Raw genomic sequence first — 27,082 nt, forward strand, 5'->3', positions numbered from 1 at the left:
AATGGATGTCAGAGAGAACCAGAGACATGAGGCCAACCCTGGAGGCACAAGATGGTGTTGTCAGGTGTCAGTACCCAGGGCAGGTCATTGCAGAAGCAATGCTCCCAGTTCCTGGGAAGATTTCAGCCACCATGCAATCCTGCCTCGTACTGGCCAGATTAAGGATGCAGGCCTAACAGTTCAGCTGGGAACCCTGCAATGGCTGGAACTGATTTCAGTGACTGGGTAATAAAATGTGCAAAACATCCTCTAGGTAGTTGCAAACAAAGGCTTCTGACACCGGATCTCAGCTCTGGATCTAAGCAGGTAAGTTACGAAGGTGCAGTGAAAGGCAGGCTTTCACTGGACCTTGATTTACCACGGGACTCAGTACTGCAGGTTGCAGACTCCCAAACTAAATGTAAATGAATGTTACCTGAAACCGCTACTAGACATCGGGGACAGGGGGTGTGTCTCCCACATCCCATCCCCCAATCTCCTGTGCATCCCTCACACCCCTCGACTGCAGTCCGCCCAGGTAGTGGCAACAGCACTCATAGGCTCCCTGCGACCTGCACAGGACTTCCTCTCTGAACCGTCCCCGCCCTTCACAAAACATGAAGTTGTATCAGAAGGGGGCAGGACAGTTCAGAGAGGAAGTCCCGGTGCAGGCTGCAGGCAGCCTATGAGAGCAGCTGTCACTGCCCAGGCAAAGACTGCAGCAGAGATGATTTTAGAGTACAGGCGGGGGGGCCAGGTCTGACAGCGGGTGCGTATGCAACTGTTATGTCCCCTCCCTCAACGCAAGCGGCGTCCTCGGGCTGCGTGGGGTCCCGTTGACACGCACACTTGACTGGCACAGCCCTGAGCCATGTGTGTGTAGTTCTCTGGCTGCAGGCTACTTAATTGCTATGCTTCCATGCACCTCTCTCTCTCTCTCTCTCTCTCTCTCTCTCTCTCTCTCTCTCTGCCTGGCTTCCAGGCTCCTTGATTGCTTTGCTTCCACCCACCTGGGTCTGCTCTTCCTCTGCCTGGCTTCCCTTGCTTCTCTCCTATTGGTCTTCTGGTTCCTCCTTCCCCTGCTCTTGTCCTATGGCTGTGCCCCATCTCCCTGCTGATGTCAGACGCCAGCACTTTATCAGCTGAGCTCTCCCTGGATTCCATGCTTCAGCTTCTATTTTGGTAGGTGTTTCTAACTCTGTAGTCTGCTTCTTATCTACTGCTCCCTCGTTGCTGACTTGCTTGTACCTGGATTACCCTTCTGCCTGCCTAGTGACTTTCGCCTGCATCTGGATTACTCTCTTGCCTGCCACCTGCCTACTGACTTTCGCCTGCATCTGGATTACTCTCTTGCCTGCCGCCTGCCTGTTGACTTTCGCCTGTACCTGGATTACTCTCTTGCCTGCCGCCTGCCTATTGACTTGCCTGTACCTGGAATACTCTCTTGCCTGCCACCTGCCTACTGACTTTCGCCTGCACCTGGATTACTCTCTTGCCTGCCTACTGACTTTCGCCTGTACCTGGATTACTCTCTTGCCTGCTGCCTGCCTACTGACTTTCGCCTGCATCTGGATTACTCTCTTGCCTGCCACCTGCCTGTTGACTTTCGCCTGTACCTGGATTACTCTCTTGCCTGCCGCCTGCCTATTGACTTGCCTGTACCTGGAATACTCTCTTGCCTGCCACCTGCCTGTTGACTTTTGCCTGTACCTGGATTACTCTCTTGCCTGCCACCTGCCTATTGACTTGCCTGTACCTGGATTACTCTCTTGCCTGCTGACTGCCTACTGATTTTTGCCTGCACCTGGATTACTCTCTTGCCTGCTGCCTGCCTACTGACTTTCACCTGCATCTGGATTACTCTCTTGCCTGCCGCCTGCCTTTTGACTTTTGCCTGTACCTGGATTACTCTCTTGCCGCCTGCCTACTGACTTGCCTGTACCTGGATTACTCTCTTAACCTGCTGCCTGCCTGGCCGATACATTCATCACCCTGTTGCCAGCTTTGTCCCATAGGTCCTGCAGGCCGCCCACACCTAGGGGCTCAACCTCTGGGGAACGGCGGTCAGTGCCGGTGAATCCCAGGGTTGTCCAGCCGCCAAGCAGAACCTGGTCCGAGTACCGGGCTCAGCAACCCTCTACTTGGTACAAGAACTCACAAGTCTGACAGCAACACATGCACCTTGTATAAATATGCCACTGAATGGGGATTTTTCTAAAATAAGCCTTGGGGGAGGGTTTTGTGAGGGAGGGTCTTTAAGTTACAGAGGGGAAAATTCCAGGTGGGGGTTTACTGTTGAAAGAGGGGGGACACTGGAGGTTGGTGAAGAACTTGGGGGCCCTCTGGCCACTACTACATAGTAACATAGTAAATGACAGCAGATAGAGACTTGTACGGTCCATCCAGTCTGCCCAACAAGATAAGCTCATTCTACATGGTATGTGATACTTTATATGTATACCTGCGTTTGATTTGTCCTTGCCTTTCTCAGGGCACAGTCCGTAGACGTCTGCCCAGCATTGTTCTTGTACTAAGTTCTGAAGCTAACGTCGAAGCCCCTTAAAATTTACATTCCAGCCCATCCCTATCCAGTCGCGATCAGGGCGTAGACCCCTTTAACATACTGGGATTATTTTATTGGCTATAACAGGGCTTGTGGCCTGTAGCTAGTGCTCACTACAAGCCACATTATAGCATTTACATAGCAATGAGCTACTTTACATGCATTTGTAATGTGGGGTGACCTAAACAACATTGCATTAGGGACACCACAACCAGCATTAGAACCCTTTAATACACATTCATGGGCAAATAACCGGGGTTAGTGATCCAACACAGCTTCATAACTTCTCCCCTAAATGTGTTACGAAAAAGAAATCAAAGAGAAACCACTGGCTCAAAACACCCCGGAAAAAAAATACTATATAGAAAAACACAGCGGTGGCAGTCACCGGCTAATTTAACCCTGGATATTCAGTCCCACTGCCCACACATTGCATGTGAGGCTGCCACAGAGGTCACAGCAGCTATTGTCAGGAAGCTGCAGCTAGGTGCAGGAGCAAGGGGGGTGGGGTTCGCTCATGCCCCCACTGGACCACTATGGATCTAAGGTAGGTCTGGGGAGAACTACTGAGACCAAGGGGGTTGGGGACCATTTGCAGGAGCTTCCTTTGGTTGCAGGCTGGGGAGAGCGGGAACAGGAGGATGGGGGGCTCTTTTGGGGAGCCATAGTGTGCCCCAAGCACTTTGAAAAGGTCTCGGCCAATAGCCAGTACTGGGATCTGCATAGCTAACCGGCCTACTTAGGACAGCTCAGAACTGGAGTGGAGTGGAGGAGTGGCCTAGTGGTTAAAGCACCGGTCTTGCAATCCAGAGGTGGCTGGTCCAAATCCCACTGCTGCTCCTTGTGATCTTGGGCAAGTCACTTAACCCTCCATTGCCTCAGGTACAAACTTAGATTGTGAGCCCTCCTGGGACAGAGAAATATCCAGAGTACCTGAGTGTAACTCACCTTGAGCTACCACTGAAAAAGGTTTGAGCAAAATCTAAATAAATAAATAAAGATTCTAGAATTCTACAGAATAACACGATTCCATGCAGAATTTCAAAGTGTAGCAACATTCCATGTAGAACCCCAAAGAGTAACAAGATTCTTTGGGGTGGAGGAGTGGCCTAGTGGTTAGAGCACCAGTCTTGACATCCAGAGGTGGCCAGTTCAAATCCCACTGCTGCTCCTTGTGATCTTGGGCAAGTCACTTAACCATCCATTGCCTCAGGTACAAACGTAGATTGTGAGCCCTCCTGGGACAGAGAAATATCCAGAGTACCTGAGTGTAACTCACCTTGAGCTACCACTGAAAAAGGTGTGAGCAAAATCTAAATAAATAAACTATGGGGGTCTCAGCAGTGAAGCGTGCCAGCACCCACATAACCAGTGGCTCCTCCCTAGTGCCACCCCCTGCATCACCCAACATGGGTGTCACTGACCTTTGGCAGTTCAAAGTGATTTAAGTGGGCAGAAGACCCCCCACACACACACACTTAAATTGCTCTGAATATCAGGTGAACAGAGATATGATGTTATTTTATTTATAAAATATATGCCCTGTTTACTTTCTTATATAGTATTTATATGGTATCTCGCTTCGGATGGTTTTGTCAGAAAGACAATCGAACAGGGAGTTTGACTAAGGCTGTATAAAACATTTAGAGATGAGCATCAAAAAAGAAAAACAGTTTAAAAAATCCTAAAACTATCCAAAACTGTGACAGCAGTAGCTGCCCTTAGGCCCGTGTTTGTAATACACAATTATAATAAAGCCACACACAGTTACAGATCTATTGGTGAAGTCAGGGCTTTAGGCTCTGGCTGGATTATTCTCCGTCAAGCTAGTGTCCGGCTCCCGGTGGCCCCTCCGGCTCTAGCAGCTGCTGGCAGCCCACTGCGGGGGAGCGATGCAGGAAAATAAAAAGTGCCTCTTTAAAAATGCCGAGGAAATTAACTTGCCCCAGTGAGTGCAGTAATTAGCAGTTAATAGCTTATTAAAAGAATGGCAAAGGTCAAGCTGCCATCTGGGACGGCGGGATGCTTATGACTGGTAATGTGGCAAGATGCGCCTTTCGCTGCCTTTTAGGTTCATTTTCATAAAAGATGCAGCATTCAAGAATCTGACATCCATCAGCAGAGCCATTAGGCTGCTTTTACCCGGCTGCTCCTGGCTTTCGCATCCCTACTGATAACCTGAAAAGCCTTTGAAAGGTATTAATTAAATATTCTCTGAACTGCATCAAGCCGGCGCTGTACAGTTTGAGCAGATACAGGTAAACATGTCCCCCCCCCCCCAAAGGAAAACTCCAGAGATTACAGGATATATCAAAGCGAACATTAGACACTGATATTTAATAGAACACAAGACCATGGACAATATTAACTCAAAAGAAAGACGACTGATGGGTGTCGCCACCTTTTCCACTCGGATGAAAATTGATCCCTTCTCTCTTTCATGCTTGTGAAATGGAGCTGCGGCTGGCACAGACTGGTAAAACCAAACCCAGTACTGGGATCCCACCTCCAACATCACAAGCACACACAGTTCTGTCAGTGCACCCCACTCCTGCCCTACAAGCTACAGAAGCCCCTGCTGTTCCAATACTGAGACCCCCCCCCCCCCCGCCATACACACAGCTCAGCCAATGCATCTCACTCCTGTCCTATAGCGCCCCCCGCTAATCCAGTACTGAGACTCTCAGACACAATTGTGCTAATGCACCCCATTCCTGCCCTGTAACATACCTGCTACTCTAGTACTGAGACCCTCACATCCAGCTCTGCCCCTGTAGTTCAGTCCTGCCCTGCCCCCCTGCTATTCTACTACCGCCCCCCCCCCCCCCACACACACACAGCTCTGTGAATGCATCTCACCCCTGTCCTATAGCACCCCCTGCTAGTCTAGTACTCAGACACAGTCATGCCAGTGCACCCCATTCCTGCCCTGTAACATACCTGCTACTCTAGTACTGAGACCCTCACAACCAGCTCTGCCACTGTAGTTCAGTCCTGCCCTGCCCCCCCCCATTCCAATACTGAGATCCCCACATACAGCTCTATCAATGCACCTCACTCCTGCCCTATAGCACCCCTGCTATTCCAGTACTGAGAGAGCCACATTCGCAGCTCTGCCAATACACCTTACTCACTGCCCTACAGCACCCTCTCCTAATCTAGTACTGAGACCTTCAGAAACACAGCTCTACGCTTGTTGCATCCTACTCCTGAAACAACAATACAGAAAGCCACAAACACACAGCGATGCCAATGACCGCCACCCACTGCCATCCCAGAACCGAGGTGCCCACACACACACACACACAGCTCTGCCAGTCCACCTCACTCCTGCTCTGCAGCAGCCCCTGTTAGTCCAGTACTGAACGCAAGCAAACATCTCTTCATTTACTCTGCAGGCTTAAAAGGAAACATAACACATTACGTAATGTCACTGCTGAAGCCACTAGATATTTGCACATTCCGGATTTTGTTTTCCTGGGTCAGAATACACAGCTTTGCTGATCTGGACGTGTCTACTAAGCCAGAGGCAGTCCGTCATGCCTATGCAATCCGCTCTCCTTGGCATCACAACCTGGCTACGCTTCTCTGTATTATGCTCAGTGCGTTTTTGCTAGCGAAAAAGGATCCAGTACTCAAATACTAGGCCACCCTTCAAGGGTGGGGTAATCACTGAGGGACCCACCTCACACACACACACACAATAGCCAGGGCAGCAGGGGCGAAGTTATCTCTACTGCGTTTATGTAGCTCGGGTAAAAATTGTGGTTGCTGATTTACACGTTCAAAAAGGCCTACCCCAACGATCCAACGTAAACCCCTCCACCCAGCAACACAGCATGACCAATGATCGTGTTGGACAACATACAATCTTCATTCCTTTCGACCCTTCACAACTACCTCACTCGATCACTATATAACCTTGTATTTGTTATCAACCGACTTGGCGAACGCCTTTGACGGTACTATGTAAGCCACACTGAGCCTGCATTTAGGTGGGAAAATGTGGGGTACAAATGTAACAAATATATAGATAAATGGAGCTGCAGCCTAAATTATAATGCCAACCAGTGTTATTGTTATTTCTTACATGCATTGCTAACATGTTAATATCTTTGGAGGGGGTGGGTATGGGATAACAGGACAGGTGACGTAGTTCCATCTCCAGGGTTAATAATACGCTGCATGTTTCTTCTGTCTCAGAAGTAGCAGGGCACAGTGAAGTACAGTCACCTTCAGTCATTACACTGGAAGCCAAAAGTGGTGAGAACGCTAACTGACTCCCTTCCATATAACAAGGCAGACCAGGGTCTCACTAGACTGTGGCTTTTCAATAAACCCCCAGCCACAAACCCTGCTACGGAAGCAGATGCACATTTCACGCAGAGAATTTATTTAATACGATGTTACAAGAGCGCAAGCGGCTCCCTTCATTTCCCTAACGAGTTATTGGCATTCCACTAACCACTCACATTATTCCCAGGGACTGGGTATGAAGCATCCCTACAGCGTTGAGCAGCAGCATGTAAGAGCAAGACCTTCACATTACATGCACAGCAGCTCAGTTTCATGGTCTGAACCTCGATTTGATATGCTCAGCTGCTGCACAGGGAAAGCAGGAGAATAAGCGCGGGGTGTGTTCTGTGCCCGGTGATGAGGGTAAACAGTGATTTCCTCCTGGCATGGTACCAGGAGGGGGACCATAAGATAAAAATGAGGTCAGCACAGCAAGGAGCTTTGGGACTGGAAAAGGCTGACGGATAACTGGATCAGCCACCTGAGACACAGAATGCTGAATGCATGGATCATCCATCTCTTTCCTAAATTCTTAATTAGAAATTAATTCAAACAAGTGAAATAAGAACTGGAAAAGAAACAGTTGGAGGACTGTCAGCCTTTGTTAACTAATGTTTCTTTATATGTAAACTTCTCTAATTCATAGCCCCCCCCCCCCCCCCCTCTGGATTTTAGGTCTAAGAAAGTGTAACATATTACCTGATTCGATTCAATTGAACTGTTACGTTCTTATATATTTATATTTACTTTCTAGGGTTTTCGTTTTTCCTAAATTTGTTCATAATGAGAACAACAGGATGTTTAATTTACTAGCTGTGTTTCTGATTACAAGTGTACTCTTGTTATAAAAATTAAATCAATAAATAAATATTAAAAAAAAAATTAATTCAAATACAATAAGCCAAACACCACAAAAAAAAGGTCTTGTAAATCAGTAGCAATAATTAAGAAATGTGCAAGTTGTTCAAAGTACTAGGTTGAAGTAAAACATTTTTTAAATACTTAATCAAAATAGAAGTACAGTGAAGTACATATTTCAAAAATGACGCAAGTGAAAGTACAAAACAATCACCTATTACAGTTTTTGAGTCTAAGTATCAAGACTACAGTGAACGCCACCAGCATAAAGGTTTTTAGCCCCAAACCCCTACTGCTCTAAAACTCAGTCCCCTTTTTTAGTCACATGAAATTCTAAAGATCACCAATTGCACAGGTGTGAAATCGCTGCTGTCCGGCTCCAGTGCGGCGCCAGCATTTGTACCTTTAAATCAAGAGGAGGACTGACAGCACATCAAAATCAAATCAAAACAAAAAAATAAAACTAAAAAAACAACTTCAAAAACCCCATTAAAGGGAAGAATAGATAAATACATGAACAAATGAAAATTATAAATAAATAAAAGATTAAAAAGTAAAACATGACAGAAAAGAGGAATTTTTGTCCCTTCCATATAAATAAGGACAGATCATAAACCTTAGAGCCTGTTAGTCAAAGCTGGGCTTGCAAAGTTCCTTAGCACAATTTTACTTGTAACTTATGTGCAAGGATCATTATGCAACAAACTGAAAGTACTAAACATGGTTAAAATATTACTCTGTTACAAATAAAAGTATTAACGTTTTCCAGTATTTGTTCAAAGTAAAAGCAGTGAAACTTTACTTAAGTACACTAATAAGTTACTTCTTTGCTGTACAACAATGGAAATGTGTGGAACTGGAAGGACAAGAAACAGACCCCTCTCTAGGGAGAAACAGACAGTGAAGGTGGGACCAGGGATCCCCTCTCCAGAGAGAAAGAAACAGTGAGGATGGAGCCAGGAATTCCCTCTCTAGAGAGAACGAGACAGTGAGGATGGAGCCAGGAATTCCCTCTCTAGAGAGAAAGAGACATTGAGGATGGAGCCAGGAATTCCCTCTCTAGAGAGAACAAGACAGTGAGGATGGAGCCAGGAATTCCCTCTCTAGAGAGAAAGAGACATTGAGGATGGAGCCAGGAATTCCCTCTCTAGAGAGAACAAGACAGTGAGGATGGAGCCAGGAATTCCTTCTCTAGAGAGAACGAGACAGTGAGGATGGAGCCAGGAATTCCCTCTCTAGAGAGAACGAGACAGTGAGGATGGAGCCAGGAATTCCCTCTCTAGAGAGAACGAGACAGTGAGGATGGAGCCAGGAATTCCCTCTCTAGAGAGAAAGAGACATTGAGGATGGAGCCAGGAATTCCCTCTCTAGAGAGAAAGAGACATTGAGGATGGAGCCAGGAATTCCCTCTCTAGAGAGAACAAGACAGTGAGGATGGAGCCAGGAATTCCCTCTCTAGAGAGAAAGAGACATTGAGGATGCAGCCAGGAATTCCCTCTCTAGAGAGAACAAGACAGTGAGGATGGAGCCAGGAATTCCCTCTCTAGAGAGAACAAGACAGTGAGGATGGAGTCAGGAATTCCCTCTCTAGAGAGAAAGAAACAGTGAGGATGGAGCCAGGAATTCCCTCTCTAGAGAGGAAGAAACAGTGAGTTTGGGGCTTCAGTCATCGAAAGTATGAAGCTCAAGGTCAGTCACTGCTAAGCAGTTAATTTCACACTTTGGTTTTCGTCCTCCTTTAAACTTCTGAAGCAATGCTGTGAATTTCTGTATCTCCAACACAGCTAAAGCATCCCGTCATGAAATACCCTTGAAGGAACAAAGTGAATTTCCCATAGACACAGTCTGATACTGCTGGTGAGACCGAGTAATATGAAGTCCATGGCTCTCCTGGCAACGTAGGCTGGAATAGGGGGGGATACAAGGAATATTCCCCCGTGCTGTCCCCAACATCGCTTTATACTTTACCTTTCTCATATCAACTCATCTGTCAATCAACCCCAAACCAGCAGGAATTATTTAAATTCATGCCAAACTCACTTTAATATTCTCTTTTTAATCTAGGCATGTGGAGAAAATGCAGGACTACAATTCCCAGAATGCTTTGTGAAGTGAGTATCCTGGAGTGTTAAGAGTGGGTTTCAGAGAGATACAGTCCCTTCTTCAGAACAAAAGTGCAGCTCCCCTGAAGGCCTTTCATACATGAGTGAGTGAGACATGTTGGAGACACGGAGCAAATTGACTTGGAACACCCTAAAGGAGAGACAGCAAAATGAGTTGGAACAAGTGTGATGAGTGGACAGGTGCTGTCTGTGTCTGCTGGGGAGGAAATGCACAGTAGATTCCTATTGGCTAAGATGTCAGTTGTGTGATTCAAATGGGTCCCTGGACAGTGGGTGGATTCTGAACACCTAGAACCAAGGTCCGAGGCACTACATCGCTAATTATAGGACTATACAAAGAGTTTATGTCCTGGGAGGAGAGACAGAAGGAGGAAACCCTCTCTACTGCCAGAGGCCTAGGGTTTACCGTACGTCTGGGTTTCCCTGGACATGTCCTCTTTTCCGGGGCACAGACGTCTGGACGGGGTTTTCTTGTTTTCGATTGTTTGTCCAGTTTTTAGTGCTTCTTCCAAACGAAGTCGCCAACAGCAAAGCAAAAACAAACCTGATCTACTGGCACATGCGTGTGGCTGAGCCGTGCAGCAAGAAAGAACCTCCTTGTGCATTGCACACAGCCGGCAGGCAAGGACCCAGAGGAGGTTGGCAGAGGCCGGGACGTCTGCTCACCGCTCTCCGGTACTGCCTCAGCCAAGCCTGCCGGTGACGGGAAGCTGCCAGACACAAACTGCACTGCTCGGGAGGGTCGGGAGTCCTGTTCCATCGCTCCGAGGCCCAGTCTTAGACATTCGTCTTGCTGTGGTTTCTTTAAGGGCCATATTTGTCTTTGATCCTTTTTCATACATTCTAAAAATGTTAATTTTTTTTAAAGAATCCAAATGTATAACCGGTCCCATGGGCGAGAGGTCGGGGAGATGTTGTTACAACTGGGAGCTTCTCTGGGAATTTGTGGCCGATTTCAGGAGCTGGATTAACACACCCTGCAAAACAGCATAGCCAAAACCCCAAGCCCCAAAGCCTATCCCTCCCCGAGTAAAACCTTCTACGTCTGTGCCTGCCTTAAAAAAAAATGTATCTTCCTGGAGGATTATAAGGTGCAAGTTTGACACCCGCATAGGATGTAGTTCAGAAAAGACTAGAAAATGGTAATAGGCAGAGGACAAGGTGACTGTGTACCATGTGGGGGATGGGGGAGGCAAAGGCAGGAACCATTTTACTTTTCTGTCCTCTCTTTTGTCTCCACAAATATCGTAACCCTAGATAAACAGGTCAATACTGTCACCAGACCCTCAAAGCGAAACAGAGAAAATCTGGTCTCCAATGTTCTGTAAGTTGTATCCTGAACTTGGAGGACAGTAAAGGCCATTGAGGACTGGAAGTCAACCCCCTTCAGGCTGCTAGAACAGGAATTGTCACCCGAGTAATCGAGGCCAAGCTGTTAGAGAAAGCTAAAATGTTCTGAGAGAAGCTTAGATCAGAGCTGCTAACATGTTCCAGGTCATACAAGACAGTCCAGGCTTTACCTACCACATCTCTGGACTGTTTGCGTGACCCTTGAGGAAGATGCAACCACAAGTGTACAGAAGCCCTGCAGTAAACCGAAGAGACGTTCACGGCGCTTGTTGGTTACCCAACTTTATAGATCAGTGGCGCTCAAACTGGTGGTTAAAACAAGGGAGCCAGGAGTAAGATCCCACTGATGTTTCCTTGTGCCTTGAACCCTCCACTGCTTCACATACAAAAACCTAGACTGTAGGCTCTACGGGGCAGGGATCTGGCTCCTGTGTGTGTAAATGAAAATCAGTTTCAGCTTGGAAAGGTGAGCAGTGAAATTTTCAAAATCTTCACAAGCTGGCTGGGCTTCTAGGCTATCCCTAATGAATATGCATGACACATTTTTGCATGCTCTGCTTCCAAAGTATGACAATGAAATCTCATGCATATTTATGAGGGATAGCCTGAAAATGCAACTGGCTAGATGGGGCCTGGGGACCAGTCTGAGCACCACTGCAATACACCACATTTCATATAACAATAATGACACAAGCATCATTTCAGTAAACAAGAATCCCAAAATAAACAAGAATCCCAACCCCCCCCCCCCCCCAAATCCCAAGTGAACCAAGTTTAAGAAGCATAAGCAGGTCTGTACCTTTACTTCTACCTATAGGAATTGTGATGGAGATCCAGACAAACGGGAGAGAGAGCATGGATTCCACCGCGGAGAGCGGACAGAGAACAGAAGAAGGATAACAAAATCAGGAGGACATTACACCCACAAAGAAAACACACCCACTAAAATATCAACAGTGGCACACGGAACAATGAACACAGCACACGACAAGCATGCAAATCCTGGGAGAAAACAAGTCCCCGGCAAAAACACAGACTGGTTTGATTTGCCGGCCATTTTCATTTGTGTCCGGCAGTGAACACAAATGCAGCATGCAGAACTTCAAAAAACAAACAAACAGCAATGCAAGCCAAGCTCGACTGTGAGCATGAGGAGAGGAGAGATATGGGCAGAGGGAAAGTGGGAAAGAAAGGGAAGGACAGTCCCAGGAGGCCGAGCAGAAACTAAACACTGCTAGGGTGTAGAAGGCCTTCTTCGGACTTTGTCAGCAGTGGGAATCGTTGGAAAGAGAAAGTCACAATAATGTTATCTAAAAAGATTCGCATCTGAAGAGCCTCACGTAGCCTTGTCAAGTGCTGGAGAGGGTCCTAATCTAGGTAATCGTTCACAATTCCTACATGTCTATATCTGATATATGGACTGACAGTGAAGGTCATTCTAGAAGATAGCGATGCCATACGATGGGCAGGTGGCCAACAGCAGGCTAGTCCATTTCTGGGTGTGTAGGGAACATGGCCACTGCAGGAGACCTGTATCTTTATTGACTGTGCTAAACCATGTTGCAAACTACAGGAAAAAAGAAGTTTGGTGATATCATCCCATCAACTCTTTCCCTTCTATCTGGAAAGTAATTATTTATTTCATGTTCTGCTATGAAATCTCTCTGCACTAATGAGAAGTGTGTTGTTAAAAATTTAAGACTTCATAAACAAATCTGTGTTTAATGCACGCTCGCACACACAAACATACTTCAGATCCACCCACACATACCGAGCTGAATTGGCAGGCAAATAAATATCTTTGTTGTGATGATATACCTCGATAAATGTGGGACTTCTCATTTTGCTTTCACCAGGGACTAGCAGAATACACTGGGACAAAGGAAGGATCGGGAATTAGGAGTGGGGGGTATCGCGTGCCTCAGCTCCAAGTCGAGGGGTGGCATTGCCCTTGCTTACTATTCTCGTTTGTGATACCACCTCACTCACACCCCTGGCACCGATGTCCTTCCCCTCTCACTCACACATATACACTGATTTGATCATTTGTTCCCAGACTGATCTCCTCCCTTTTTCATCCCTAACGTCCCCTCCCACTCCCTAACAGCCTCCTCAGATTATCCTCTCTTTCCCTTCTCCAATTAATCCTTTCATTCAGCTACTTCAGAAGAGCAAACACGACCTGAACTCCTGACCGGTCACTTTCGGCATTCAATAAGTCAATGTGATGATATCACTAAATGCACTTTTCCTACAGTGAAATGCTGTATAATGGGATCACACAGAAAGCAGGTACTACTTTGGCCTTTGCTGGTTAATATTCTTTCTGTCACGGATTACTTGCAAGTCCATATTTCCCTGTATGCCACATGTGATACTATATCAATCTCTTTTGGGAAATGACTTGGGTGTGATACAGTAGTACCGCTGTAACTTGTGTGAACTCTCCTACCTTCCTACAGCTTCTGCAGGTCTCTGGAGGCCCTGGAATCTGAAAACAGGTGTCCCTCCAAAGTCTTGTCCGTTCGTCCTACCTTCAATGTCAGTGTGATCAGGGTTGAAGATAAAATCGGCAGCCATATTTTTCAATCCTCAACACTCTGCTCCTATCATGTGACTCTGCGACCTTGGGTTGTAGGTCACCAAGGGTCTATGGTGTGTTCACCATTGTTGTGTCAAGGAAGTGCACAGAGATGGGCATCGTTTTTAATTCAAATCAGTCCTGTTTGGATGGTTGGGGAATGGGTTAATACAATCCCGACATGAAGGGCAGTGCATCTCATTAAAGCAATAGAGTTTCCATGTTCTGTGATCTGAGGGTTCATTCAATTAGTCTGTTATAAGGCAACAGCTAATCAGAATCTGTGTTACCATGGTTTGTGTGATCATGATGTCCCCGATAATTCCGGAATTAGTAGCCAGATGACCTACAGATTGTGCTCAGTGGATCACTTCTTGTTAATCAGTCTCCCTCAAGTTTCTCCGTTGACAAAGCCCAGGACCAGCATTAAACACGAAGGTGTCCAGCTCTGCCTCAGTGACTTCCTCCTAAAATCAGCTCGGGCAAGAACTTCGAAGACCAGTTCCTTATGTCCTTGAGCAAGGAGGTCGACCCTTGCCTACTGCCTCTCAGGGAGGGGGGATGTATATCTGCCTGTGACCTTGTCACAAAAGTGCCCTACAGTTCATGCATCCTGTGGCCCATCATCACTGCCTGTCCTTGAAGGAAGCCCTGTCTTGAGGAACACAAAGGTTATCTTATTTAGTGTCCTACAGGTCTGCATGTCCTGCTGGTGTTCTCTCAGGCAAAGATTTCATCGAGGGCTTTTAGCTCAAGCAGGCCATACCCTGGGTCTTTCAATAATAAGAATCACCCACATGGGGGGCTGCTGCTGCAAGAGTGACAAGTGATAATTCTAGACTCCAGGTCGGCAGAGCCAGTCCTGGTTTCACCCCAGCGCATTCGGCAAGGTTTAGATTCCTTTACTTGAGCCCTGCATACAGCAGGGTTAGTGGTATAAATTCTGGCAAAGCAGCTCTATCACTTTCTGAATTTTAGTATATTCAATCCCATAATGTTCCTCTTCTAGCTTCCACACTGCGGCCCATTCACTCCCAGGATGCCACTCTATTACTTCCTGCGCTGTGGTTTGCAAGGAGGTTTGATAACAGGAGATGGCAAGAGCCTATCTGGCCCATTATGTGGGCTGAAGCCAGAAAGCAGAGCTTGTTGCCATATCAATGTCATTGGTTTGGGTGTACCAAAATGGCAGCGGCTGCATTGGGAGAATTAAAACCTCCTTGGGTGGAGACCGGCTTCAGTCTTGTGACATCGTGCCATCTCCTGTCATTAAACCGCCTTGGTTGTATGTTCACTCCCATGATGCCCCTCTCCCAGCTTCCACACTGTGGCTCTTTCACTCCCAAGATGCTCCTCTCTCCCTTCCTACACCAGGGGTACGCAATCTCAGTCCTCAAGGCTGCAACCTAGTCGGGTTTTGAGGATTTCCCCAATGAATATGCCTGCAATCTATTTCCACACAATGGCGGTAGTGCTTACAAATACATCTCATACATATTCATTGGGAAAATCCTGCAAATCTGACTGTTGCAGCCCTCGAGGACCGAGGCTGCCCACCTCTGACCCATTCGTTTTCAGGATGTTCCTCTTATTCTTCCTGCACTGTGGTATATTTACTTCCAGGATGTCCCTCTATCGCTGCAATGTGGCCCTTTCACTCCCTCTTCCTTCTGTTGATGACTGTAAAGTTTTCCAGGTTCTCAATCAATGTCACAGATGGAAAAACTGACATCTATAACTTGCTTTACTGATGCATTACTGAAAGTGCTTCTTCACTGAAGAGCCCCTGTGTATCAATGAAGCCTGGATGTGGCACTCTCTTTGCCAGCTCAGACCTATGGAGGGCATTGGCGAAAATACCTTTTTGTATATTCAGTTACTAAAGAACGAGAATGTAGTGCAGAGCTCAGTACATGTCGTCTCTGTAGCCAACCTCATGAGTCAGTGACGGTCCCTGTATTCACTGATGTCAGCTACAAAATGAGATCCTGAGCTTCCCAGTCCTTCTTCTCTCTGCAGTAATGCAGCACCTAAACACACGATTTTAACCAACCGATTGAACTAGAAATGACAGAGCTTCCACAGGCAGCAAAAAGCTTTCATTTTTACCGCAGAATAACTATCACCAGGAAAAACACATGACTGTTGAGATCCACATCCACCTTGCTTAAGGTTAACTTTCCCCCGTCTGAGCCCCGGTGCGGCCCTTGCTATTTAAGGTGCCACATGGGCCATAGCCCTAGCCTTAAAGACACATTTGTGGTCGCCTTGGCACGGCTCACCTACATCTCTGAATTGCTTTTAGGTGCAGATGTGACATTTCTCTGGTCTCCTCTGGGCTGTATAATGAGAAAGCGTCCAGCAACCATGACAAAAGCATGTTCTCATGATTCGCTTAAAAGTATAAAACAAAATAATAAGGCAAACAGAGAGCCTCAGCATTGATAAGTGGAAGTACATCATTAGAGAGAGGGGGGGTAGGGAGGGCTTATAAAAGACGCCCCACCCCACTCGAAAAAAAAATACTTCATCGTCATGCTTCATTACAGCTTGTGCACGAGTATGACTGCTTCACTCTCACAACACGTCCAACCACGATCTCTCCAAAAGCGACCCAAGGTAATAAAAATATATAGGAAACATACATATGCATATATATATATATATATATTGACATCAAAATTGAAAATCCATCCTCAGGCATCGCTCTTCAAAATATGCCAGGCAGAGAGCAGAAAAATGTGAAATCGAATGGCATTGACCAAGCGTAAGATGGAGGGGAATGAAGGTGTGGGGAGGAGGCGGAGAAGCGAGCAGATGAAAGAGGCATACCTTGTTCACTCATCATCAGATGCGAAAGGCCTTTGAGAAACAGAAAGAGAAAGACAGAAGTGAGAAAGAAAGGGGGGAGACAGAGAGCTGGTACATAACATGACCCAGGAGCTCCTATATCCCCCCTGCAGTCTCCGCTCAGTAGGACAGGGAGACCAGCGGCAACATTCCAGAACAGAGATACCCAGGGGCGTAGCTAGACACCCAATTTTGGGTGGGCCTGGGCTCAAGATGGGTGGGCAGAAGTCCACCCTGTCCCACAAGTGATTTGGTTTCTCCCTCTCTCGTCTGCATGCCATACGGTCTCTCAAACATCTCCCCTCCCCCACATTCCTTTTAAGCCTTCCCTCTGATGCAACATCCTGTTTCCGCATAGGCGGTTGGTGGGGCTTGGGAATCCCTGCCAGCCACATCATAGTTGTGCTGCTACTGGGTGGGCCTGAGCCCAAAGTGGGTGGGCCTGGGCCCACCTGGGCCCACCCTTGGCTACGCCACTGGAGATACCATGTGACCCATTTCCAGGCTGGAGACTTTTTGGTCAGTCCTGGTTTGGAACTTTCATCCCAGAGCAGTCTGGGATTTGTAGTGCCTGACCCTGCCCATTGAAATCAGTGCTGCAGGTCCCATAATGCATCAGGATAGTTGGCCAGACATCCAGGACTTTTCTAAAACCTCCAGCCTAGAACTGGATAACTTATCCACCCCTCCCCCTCTTTTACAAAGCCACGCTAGAGGCTGCCAGTGCGGTAATACAGACATACCCCCCATTTAAAGTAAATGGACTGCGTTGGCGCTGCCATGTGGCTTTGTAAAAGGGGGAGGTTAGTATCTCTGCAAAGATCATTCCAGGGAGAGGTTTAACTTACAGAGTATTGTCAACCTAATGCCAGGCCTGTTTTTTTTTAAATTTCTACTTCAATCGAGGCTGCAGGGCAATGTGCACAGAACACAAGGGTATGGAATTTAGAAGAAGCAGGACTGGATTCTCACTTTAGCAAGACCTGAAATATACTGCTCACATGTTAACTCCCATCTCTTCTGTAGGCCTGCTGTTTAGCATTGAGAAAAGTCAGGACAGACTACCAGGAATGCCTAAAACTGGGTTTTAAAATGTCCATAAACAAAACAAAAAGCACCAAGGGCCTTCAAAAAAAGGGGAAATAAAGGCTTTAACCGTATACGTTGATGAAACAATACTAAAATGGACCCAACGTATACGATTAAAGCCTTTATTTCCCCTTTTTTTGAAGGCCCTTGGTGCTTTTTGTTTTGTTTCTTGGCTTTTTTGTGCTTTGCTCCCTCTCTCTTTTATACCATATTTTAAAATGTCCAGACCAGGTCCACAAAGCTGAAGAGGACGGATGGACTCTTCGACCCTGCAGCGATAGCAAGTTACCCAGTTCCAAGCTGGAGACTTTTCGGCCAGTCCAGGATTTAGATTTACATCCCAAAGCAGCGTAGGATTTGTAGTGCCTGACCCTGCCTGTTGATGTCGGTGCTGCAAGTCCCATAATGCAGCGGGAAGGAGCAGTCAGAAATCCAGGACTGCCTCAAAATCTCCAACTTGGAACTGGGTAACTTGGCATCGCTGACCCCTGCTCAGATACACAACAGAAATCATATCATCACATGCCAGGATCCTGGTACTTTTTCTACAATGTACTATGTTTGACCTTGTTGGGTGGGTCATGCCTAGTGGACTATGAGATGACAACAGAGCCTTACAGACAGGCTGATGTCTTCTTGGTTCTTAAAAACTTATCCCACGTGTAAAGCTATACCTGTTGTAGAAATTGATGCCAAAAACCCCAGAATGCAATGGAGATTGAGAAAATGGCTCTGAGCACAGCAGCATGAACTGGGTCCAGAGTAGAGGAATCCCCTCTGAACAGTCACCAGTTTCCACATTAAAATCATCCTACATCCCAGTGTCTCAGCGGCATGCACCAGTCTCAGAGTGTTCCTTGCACTGCACAGAAGGGATCCCTTCTGCTAATGCCTGTTTGTAGCTGTTCTGTGACTCTCAGCCCAAATCTGTCATATGTTCAGTCTTTCTGCAGTTTCCTATTTCTCAGTGCAGTTTGGTTTTATGGCATATTTTGTGAAATATACTTAAGCAGATACAAATATTCTGTCAACAAAATCCTGCAATCACAGAGCAACCTCACAAAGGCCACCTAGAGAGCCCAGTGCCAACAAGGTCCTGAGATGTTCTAATCCAGGTCCTGTAAGTCTTGAAAGCTGGAATTTCAGCAAGAGCATTATGGGACAGGATTCAGGAAGAATGCAAAGAAACATGGTTGGCGGCCATCTTTCTCTCTCAAAGGGGGAAAAGATTTATGGACAATCCTGAAATACACTTTCCAATATAGAATGAAGATAAAATTTTGAAATAAACTGGAATGACAGAAGAGTATTTTAAATTAAAAAGAAATATATTTCAGAAATCATAAACAAGGATGTGCTGTTTAGGCCAGGGCTATTATTCCACTGGGAGCTGAGATGAAGATGTATCAGACATCAACTTTAGTTAATATATTTTCCACCAATTCATCCCCTCCTCCCCCCCATATAGCTCTAGGAACAAAGGAAAGAGTTTGCTCAAAAGTGAAGACCAGCAGCTGCAGGGATTAGAGAGCTACAAGACCTAACACAGGGCTGGTGAGACAATGTCCTACCCGATTAATCTGGATTTAGAGGAATAATCAGAGATACACAGTGGTGGGTATCTACAAGAAATGTCAGATGAAATGGGAGCTTTGTGAAGAATTAACATCAAACCCGTCCAGCATAAAACTGACATCTGTGAAAGGGCATACTCTGATAAAGGCAACGTTTTCCAAGCTCCCATTTCTTTCAACTGCATTTAAAGAGGCAGAAAGACCATTCTAGGAAGTTACACCCCTGTTACGTCTTATAGGAGTCCTCGGTCAGAAAGATCCTTTCTGTTATTCCCCATTGGAGACAGGATAATCTATGGACTCAGTTCTTAGCATGTAGTTAAGAGGGTAAGAACATAAGATGTGCTGTATGGATCATACCAAGCCTGGCAGGATCCCAAAGAAGAGATCAGTTCATTTGCTAACTAAAGCAGTATCACAACTGTCAAGAATGGTGAGCCCTTGGACCAAAGCCGGAGCTTTGGCAGACAAATCACCAGGGCTGGCACAGGCAGGAATCAGAACAGACTGGACTAGGATTAACTAACAGACTTCAACAAGGCAGGACAGAGGTAACTAAACACAATGGACAACACAAGAAATGGATCCAGATGAGGCAAGGAAAAGAAGGCAAGGGCCAGAACTGGAACCCAGACAGGACAAGGCAAGACTTGGAACTGGGACCCAGAAATGCAAGACAAGGCAAAACACGGAAGTAGATTAAAACTGGGTCCAGAAAAGAGCAAGACAAGGACAAGGCAAGGACTGGATCCGGACAGGACTAGACTGAAAAAGACAAGACAAAGCACAACTAGACAGGCAAGACAGGGTAGGAGCAAGGCAACAAGAATAACAGAAGCAAGACAACAAACAAGGCTGGAACAGGATTCAGGATTCTCAAGCAGGCTTGGCTGGAACAGGATTTTGGAACAGACTTCTCTGGAACCAGATTCTGGAACGGGCTAAACAGATAACACAAGATTAAGAGACCTCTTGCAAAGGCAACAAAGGAAAGCTCCCTGGGTCCTTATAAAGGAGTAGGCTGATGATGTCACAAGTAGGAAATGAAGCAGAAGCAGGGAAACCAAAGCGAGGCTTGGCTTACAGGAAGAACAACAATAGGGAAAAAGGCAGACTGGAGAGGTCACAGAGCTAGATACAGAGAAACAGTAGGTCTGAACTTAAGGGCACGGCCACAACCATGACAAGCAGTGACTTTCCCATGTCTTCCTGGCTAGCATTAATTTAGAAATATTTCCTCCAGGAGCTTGTTTAAACTCTGCTATGCTTAGGGTTACCAACGTTTTGCCAAAGAAAAAACAGACACCTGCCTATCTCCATGCTCTGGACTGAGTCGAGCAGACTTGTATTTGAAGCAGTTGGTGTGGGACACGAGTGAGATGGATGCCTGGAGAGAGGAGTGGATTCGTGAAGCCATCTACCAACACCTGGGGCCTGACCCAAGTTATCCTATGGCACCGACTGACCCCAATGTCAAACATTAAATTAACGCCCAGTACCAGGAGTAGAATATTGGGCAATCCAATTACAAGATTTGGGTGTAAATTATGGATCCGGGTCACTAAATTCGAGGTTATGATCCCCCAACATTGATACATAGGGGATTGATTGTGGAAAAATCCTGATCCCAACTGGTACAGTTGAGCCCAGTAGTGAGTAGGTCTCAGGTTCAGCAAGTGAAGAAAGTGTTAACTTTTTAAAAGAAAGAATTGAAGCCTAAGGACAAGGGTCACTGAGGGAGGAGGGCTACACCCACTGGGGTCATAAGGGAAATGCACTGGAGTCACAGGGGAGGATGGAAAGATTGGTGTTGGACTCACTGGGGATGTGGGGAGGAAAGTTGTGCAGGACTCACTGGTGGGGGTGCTGGTGCTGGATTCACTAAGAGGGGGGAGAGGGAGTGGTTGAGGTTCTGGACATGTGGAGGAGGAAGAGGAGGAGAAGAGCGATGCTGGACTATGGGTGAGGGAACAGGGGATAGAGGGGGGGGATGCAAGGGAGAAATTCCAGCCTGTGGGAAATGGATGGAAGAGAAGGGCAGAGATGCTGGGCTGAATCAGAGAGGACAGAGACAGAGAGATGTTCAACCACATGGGGATGGATTGGGTGAAGCATAGGCCAGAGAGAGACCATGTTGTGGCTGAAGGACAGAGAGCAGGGAAAACGGCCAGGGACACAGAATGGAGATGCTGGGCAAGGGGGAGCATTGGAACATGGGCACAGATGGGTGATGTTGGATTGGGTGGGTATGCAGAAGGACAATGTTGGCTACAGAGAGGGGGTATGAACAGGTACACAGCAGTGATGTTAGATACTAGGAAGGATAAGGACACAAAGGGGCAATGCTGGGCATAGGAGGATAAGGAAACAGGGACAATCCTGAACAGCAGGGCAGGGGCACTGAGGAGTGATGATAGATATGGGGAGATAGGGATACAGAGGGGCAATTCTGAACATAGGGGGAGGAATATAGACACAGAAGAGAGATTCTGGACAGGGGAAGATAGGGACACAGAGAGGGGAGATGCTGGACATGGATTGAAGATAGGGACATAGAGAGGGGAGATGCTGAACATAGGTAGCGGACAGGTACACAGGGGAGATGGATGATATACATGGAGAAAAAATAAATATCAAATGGACAGATTACACTGGCAAGAAAAGAAAACCAAAACCATAGACTAGGACCAATGCAATAAGAATAACAAATTGACCAGACAACAAAGGTAGAAAAAAGAATTTTACTTTTTATTTATTGATTAGCATAGCAAGTAGGAAGGAGCTGTGAAGGGAAGTTTGAGGGGAGGGGAAGGAGGTGGGGAGAGAATTAAAAATGATGGACCAGAAGAAGGGAAGAGAGAGGAGAGAAAGGTACAGGAGCTGGACTGGATCAGAGGGAAATGGAGAGAAAGATGGAGATGGCTGGACTGGAAGGGGGAGGAGAGGACGAGGTAGAGATGCTGGAACGGAAGGGGAGAGAAGAGTGGAGGGACAAGGTGGAGACACTGGAATGGAGAGGGAGGTTCATGCTGAACTTTATCAGAAGCAGCCTCCATATCCATGTTCTAAATGGAGTTCCGCATTCATCGCAGGAGAATAGATTAATGGTGCCATATCGGTCGCATGACTGTGTACTTCTATGAGACCATTTTTGGGGTTGGCACTGTATTATTGGAATGAGCTGCCTAAAGAGGTTTGGGAAGAGGCAGATGTTAAAAAAATTCAAGGTTTTTGTAAAAACCTTTTTTTTTTAGGCAGACTTTCCAAGAGGAGAAGATATAATGGCTACATTGTTGAGGATCTGCAAATAATAATTTTGTAATAACTTTGAATGATGTATTTTAATCTTTTAATAGATCTGATTATGAAGCATATATGGGATTCAATGTGATCTTCTGTTTGGTTTAGGCTTTTCTATTGATTGATTGTTTGTGTTCTGTTAATGGTATTATTTTATCATAATGTAAACCACTTTGTACTTTATACTTTAAGCAGTATATTAAGCTTAATAAACAAACAGATGCTGGGCCCCAAGGGGAGAGGAGAGAGGAAGGAGGTGGAGATGCTGGACAGGAAAGGAGGAGGAGAAAGAGGTGGAGATGCTGGACTGGAAGGGGACAGGAGAGAAGAGGGGTAGGTGGAGATACTGGACAGGAAGCGGAGAGGAGAGGGAGGTGAAGATGCTGGACAGGAAGCGGAGACGAGAGGGAGGTGCAGTGGCGTACCAAGGGGGGGCGGTCCGCCTGGGGTGCACGTCGCTGGGGGGGTGCTGCACGCCGGTCAGCGTCGTTCGTTTCCATGCTCCCTCTGTCCCGGAACAGGAACCTGTTCCGGGGCAGAGGGAGCACGGAAACGAACGACGCTGACCGGCGTGCACCCGGGGGGGGGGCGCTGTACCCGGGGGGGTGGGGCGCATCAGCGATCCGCCCCGGGTGTCAGCGCCCCTCGGAATGCCACTGGGGAGATGGAGATGCTTATCCACAGGGAAGCGGAATCAGTGGATAGAGAGTTGCTGATCAATGGGGAGGGGGGAAGAAAGGAGAGATGGGGAGCGTGTCAAGAGGGAGAGAGAATGAAAAGGAAGACAGTACCTAAAGGAGTAATGGAGAACATGTGGGAACCAAATGCTGGAGGAAGAGGATGAGAAGTGGAAGTGAGCGCTCATAAGGAGAGAGAAAAGGAATGAAAAGAAAACAAGAAAGACAGAAAAAGGGAAAGGGGTAGAAGGATACACAGTAAAGGAGAAGTATTCAAACATTCACTGGTAAAGGAAAGAGACAAAAAAGAAACAGAGCTGAAACTGAAAAGGAAAAGAAACCGGTGAGTGAAGGGGAGCTGTCAACGGGGCTGGGATGGGTGGGTGGAGACTGGGGACTGCAGCGCCAGCGGCCTGAGAACAGGAGGCGACAGTGGTAGCGAATGGGGGGGGGCAGCAGCGGGGGCCCCGGGTCTGGCCTTGCTCCGGGCCCAGTTCAATCTCTCAGCGGCCCTGCCCCTGTATTAGTCATGTGGAGTATTGTGTTCAGTTTTGGAGGCCTTATCTCACCAAGGATGTAAAAAGACTTGAAGCAGTTCAAAGAAGGGCAACTAAAATTGTAGAGGGTTTATGTAGCAAGATGTACGTGGAGAGACTTACTGACCTAAGCATGTGTACCATGGAGGAAAGGAAAAATAGGGGTGATGTGATACAGACGTTCAAATGTTTGAAAGGTATTAATCCACAAACAAACCTTTTACAGAGACGGGACGGTGGTAGAAACAGAGGGCATGAATTGAAGTTCAAAGGGGGCCGAATCAGGAATAATGTCAGGAAGTATTTTTTTCACCGAGAGGGTGGTAGATACCTGGAATGCCCTCCCACGAGAAGTGATAGACATGAAAACTGTAACGGAATTCAAAAATGTGGGACGCAAACACAAAGGAATCCTGTTCAGAAGGAATGGATCCAAAGAAGCTTAGGGGTGACTAGGTAGGAAAGCCAGTGCTGGGCAGACTTCTACGGTCTGTGCCCTGATCGAGACTGAATAGATTTGAATGGGCTGGAGTGGAGCTATTCAGGGGCTTTGACAACAACTTCAGAAATTTTAGAACTAGGCCAGTGCCAGACAGACTTCTATGGTTAGACGTGAATCACTTGTTTACTCTTTCCAAAAATACTAGGACTAGAGGGCACACAATGAAGCTACAAAGTAGCAAATTTAAAACGAATCAGAAAAAAATATTCTGGAATTCTTTGCCAGAGAATGTAGTAAAAGCAGTTAGCTTAGCGGGGTTTTAAAAGGGTTTGGATGGCTTCCTAAAGAAAAAGTCCGTAGACCATTATTAAAATGGACTTGGGGAAAATCCACTGCTTATTTCTAGAATAAGCAGCATAAAATGTACTATACTGTTTTGGGATCTTGCCAGGTACTTGTGACCTGGATTAGCCACTGTTGAAAACAGGATGCTGGGCTTGATGGATCTTTGGTCTGTCCCAGTATGGCAATACTTATGTACTTATGTCTATGCCCTAAAAATGGCAAGGATAAATCAAGATCGGATATACATAGGACGTATCACTTCATACCATATGCAATGAGTTTATCTTATTGGGCAGACTGGATGGACCATACAAGTCTTTATCTGCCATCATCTACTATGTTATGTTACTATGAGGCTCCTTCCCTCAGCAGCTCTGTCAATGCACCTCATTCCTGTCCTGCATCACCTCCTGCTATTCCAATACCGAGACTCCCTCAAACAGATCTGCCAATGTACCTCACTCCTGCCCTCCAACACCCCCTGCTATTCCAGTACTGAGACTCTGTCAATGCACCTCATTCTGTCTTGTAACACCCATTGCTATTCCAGTGAAACTCCTTTCAGCAATTCTGCCAATGCACCTCTCTTCTGCCTTCCAACACATCCTGCTATTCCAATACCTAGACTCCCCCAAACAGCTCTGCTAATGTACCTCACTCCTATCCCGCAATACACCTATTAATCCAGTACCGAGATTCCCTCCCCCCCCCCCCCCCAGGAGATCTGCAAATGCACCTCACTCCTGCCCTCAACACCCCATGCTATTCCAGAACTGAGACTTCCCCCAGCAGCTCTGCCAATGCACCCCATTCCTGTCCTTCAATACTCCCTGAGTTTCCACTACTGGGCCTCACAGTCACACAGTTCTCCTAATACACCTCATTCCTGCCCTACGGCAGCCTTTTCCCAGGCAGACTGAGATAACTGTCTTTACACATTGCTGCTTTTCAAATGCCAGGACTGAATTAAGAGACAATCAAACTCATTTCACTTGTGACGCTTGATTTCCCCACTAACCCTAGGCCTTGAAAGGTGAAAGGTTAATATATTAATCTATTGCACCATCTGGGACCCCCAAGGAGACCTTACATTCTTAAGATTTTCATCCGCAAGTAGGAGTGTATCACACGTCACACGTAACAGCAGGGGCTAATCGGAAATCAGTATAGGTTCTCTATGTCATTTACGACATGCCTTTTCCAACAAGTTCTTCGGTTAGTAGTGAAGGGTAATTAGGGTGCGGTACATTTTTCAGTTCTACGCTGTAAAAATACAATTCAAAATGTATTAAACTAGGAGTTTGTTTCACTGATATATACAACATATTCTGCACTTTCAACCTCAAAAAAAACCAATTCTAGAGCTCTTCAAAAGGTAATTCAGACTAAGAAACCATAAAGTCTTGATTGCAGATGTCTTTAACGCTCCTTGACTTATAGCTAGCAAATTCCCCCCTTTTGCAGGAATAACAGCCATAAATCTTCCAGGATAAGTGTCTGCCAACTTCCTACAATGAAGCCTTTGCCCGTTTTTCTTTGTAGACCAGCTCAGGCTCTTTCAAGTTGACTGGTGACGGTCTGTGGTCTGCAGTCTTTAAGTCTTGCCAGAGATTTCTATTAGATTCAGTTCTGGGCTTTGACTGGGTCACTCTGGGACATCCACTTTCTCCTTGCTGAGCCACTCCATTGTGGCTTTTTCTTTGTGCTTAGGATCATTGGCTTGCCGAGAGGTGGAACGGGTTCTCCTCCAGGATCTGTCTGTAGTCTGCACCATCCATCTTTTCCTCGATCTTCACAAGCTCCTCCCTGTCCCTGCTTGCAACACATCATCACAACCCAAATCGTGGCAATACTCTATACTACAAATCCCAGGGCCTTCCCATGTCTGTCTTAATAGCAGACTATGGACTTTTCCTCCAGGAATCTGTCCAAACCTTTTTTAAATCCAGATACGCTAACCGCTGTTACCACATCCTCCAGCAAAGAGTGAAAAAATATTTCCTCCTATTGGTTTTAAAAGAACTTCCATGTAACTTCTTGGACTGTCCCCTGGTCTTTGTACTTTGGGAACGAGTAGAAAGCAAAAACCCAATTCACTTCTACTCGTTCTACACCACTCAGGATTATGTAGACCTCAAACATATCTCACCTCATCCGTCTCTTTTTCAGGCTGAAGAGCCCCCTAAGCTCTTTAACCTTTCCTCATATGAGAGGAGTTCCATTCCCTTTTATCATTTTGGTCGCTCTTCTTTGAACCTTTTCTAATTCCACTATATCTTTTTTGAGATATGGCGACCAGAACTGAACGCCCATCCTGGTGCCGTCCACTGCAGTTACACAACTACAGCTCATAAGTGCGACCTTATAAAATCCCACCTAGCGCACTTATACACAGGGGCGTAGCTACGTGGGGCCACGGGGGCATGGGCCCCCATAGATTTGGCCCTGGCCCCCCCTCCCCCGACTCTCTCGACCCCCCTCCGGCTGCCAACCCTCCCCTGCCGCCGTCGGGTACCTTT

The 27,082-nt window shown here is 46.6% G+C and overlaps 1 protein-coding gene across 1 annotated transcript in view; it reads right to left on the reverse strand.

Annotated features, from left to right (window-relative positions):
* NRXN3 (neurexin 3) overlaps nt 1-27,082 on the reverse strand; it is a 1,814,506-nt gene that overhangs the window by 1,744,058 nt on the left and 43,366 nt on the right. Inside the window, 2 exon segments of the mRNA XM_030213725.1 lie at nt 11,969-11,980; nt 16,583-16,612. Coding sequence (XP_030069585.1) covers nt 11,969-11,980; nt 16,583-16,612 — 42 coding nt within the window.

This window comes from Microcaecilia unicolor, chromosome 9, assembly GCF_901765095.1.
Source record: "Microcaecilia unicolor chromosome 9, aMicUni1.1, whole genome shotgun sequence".
Classification (NCBI taxonomy): Eukaryota; Metazoa; Chordata; class Amphibia; order Gymnophiona; family Siphonopidae; genus Microcaecilia; species Microcaecilia unicolor.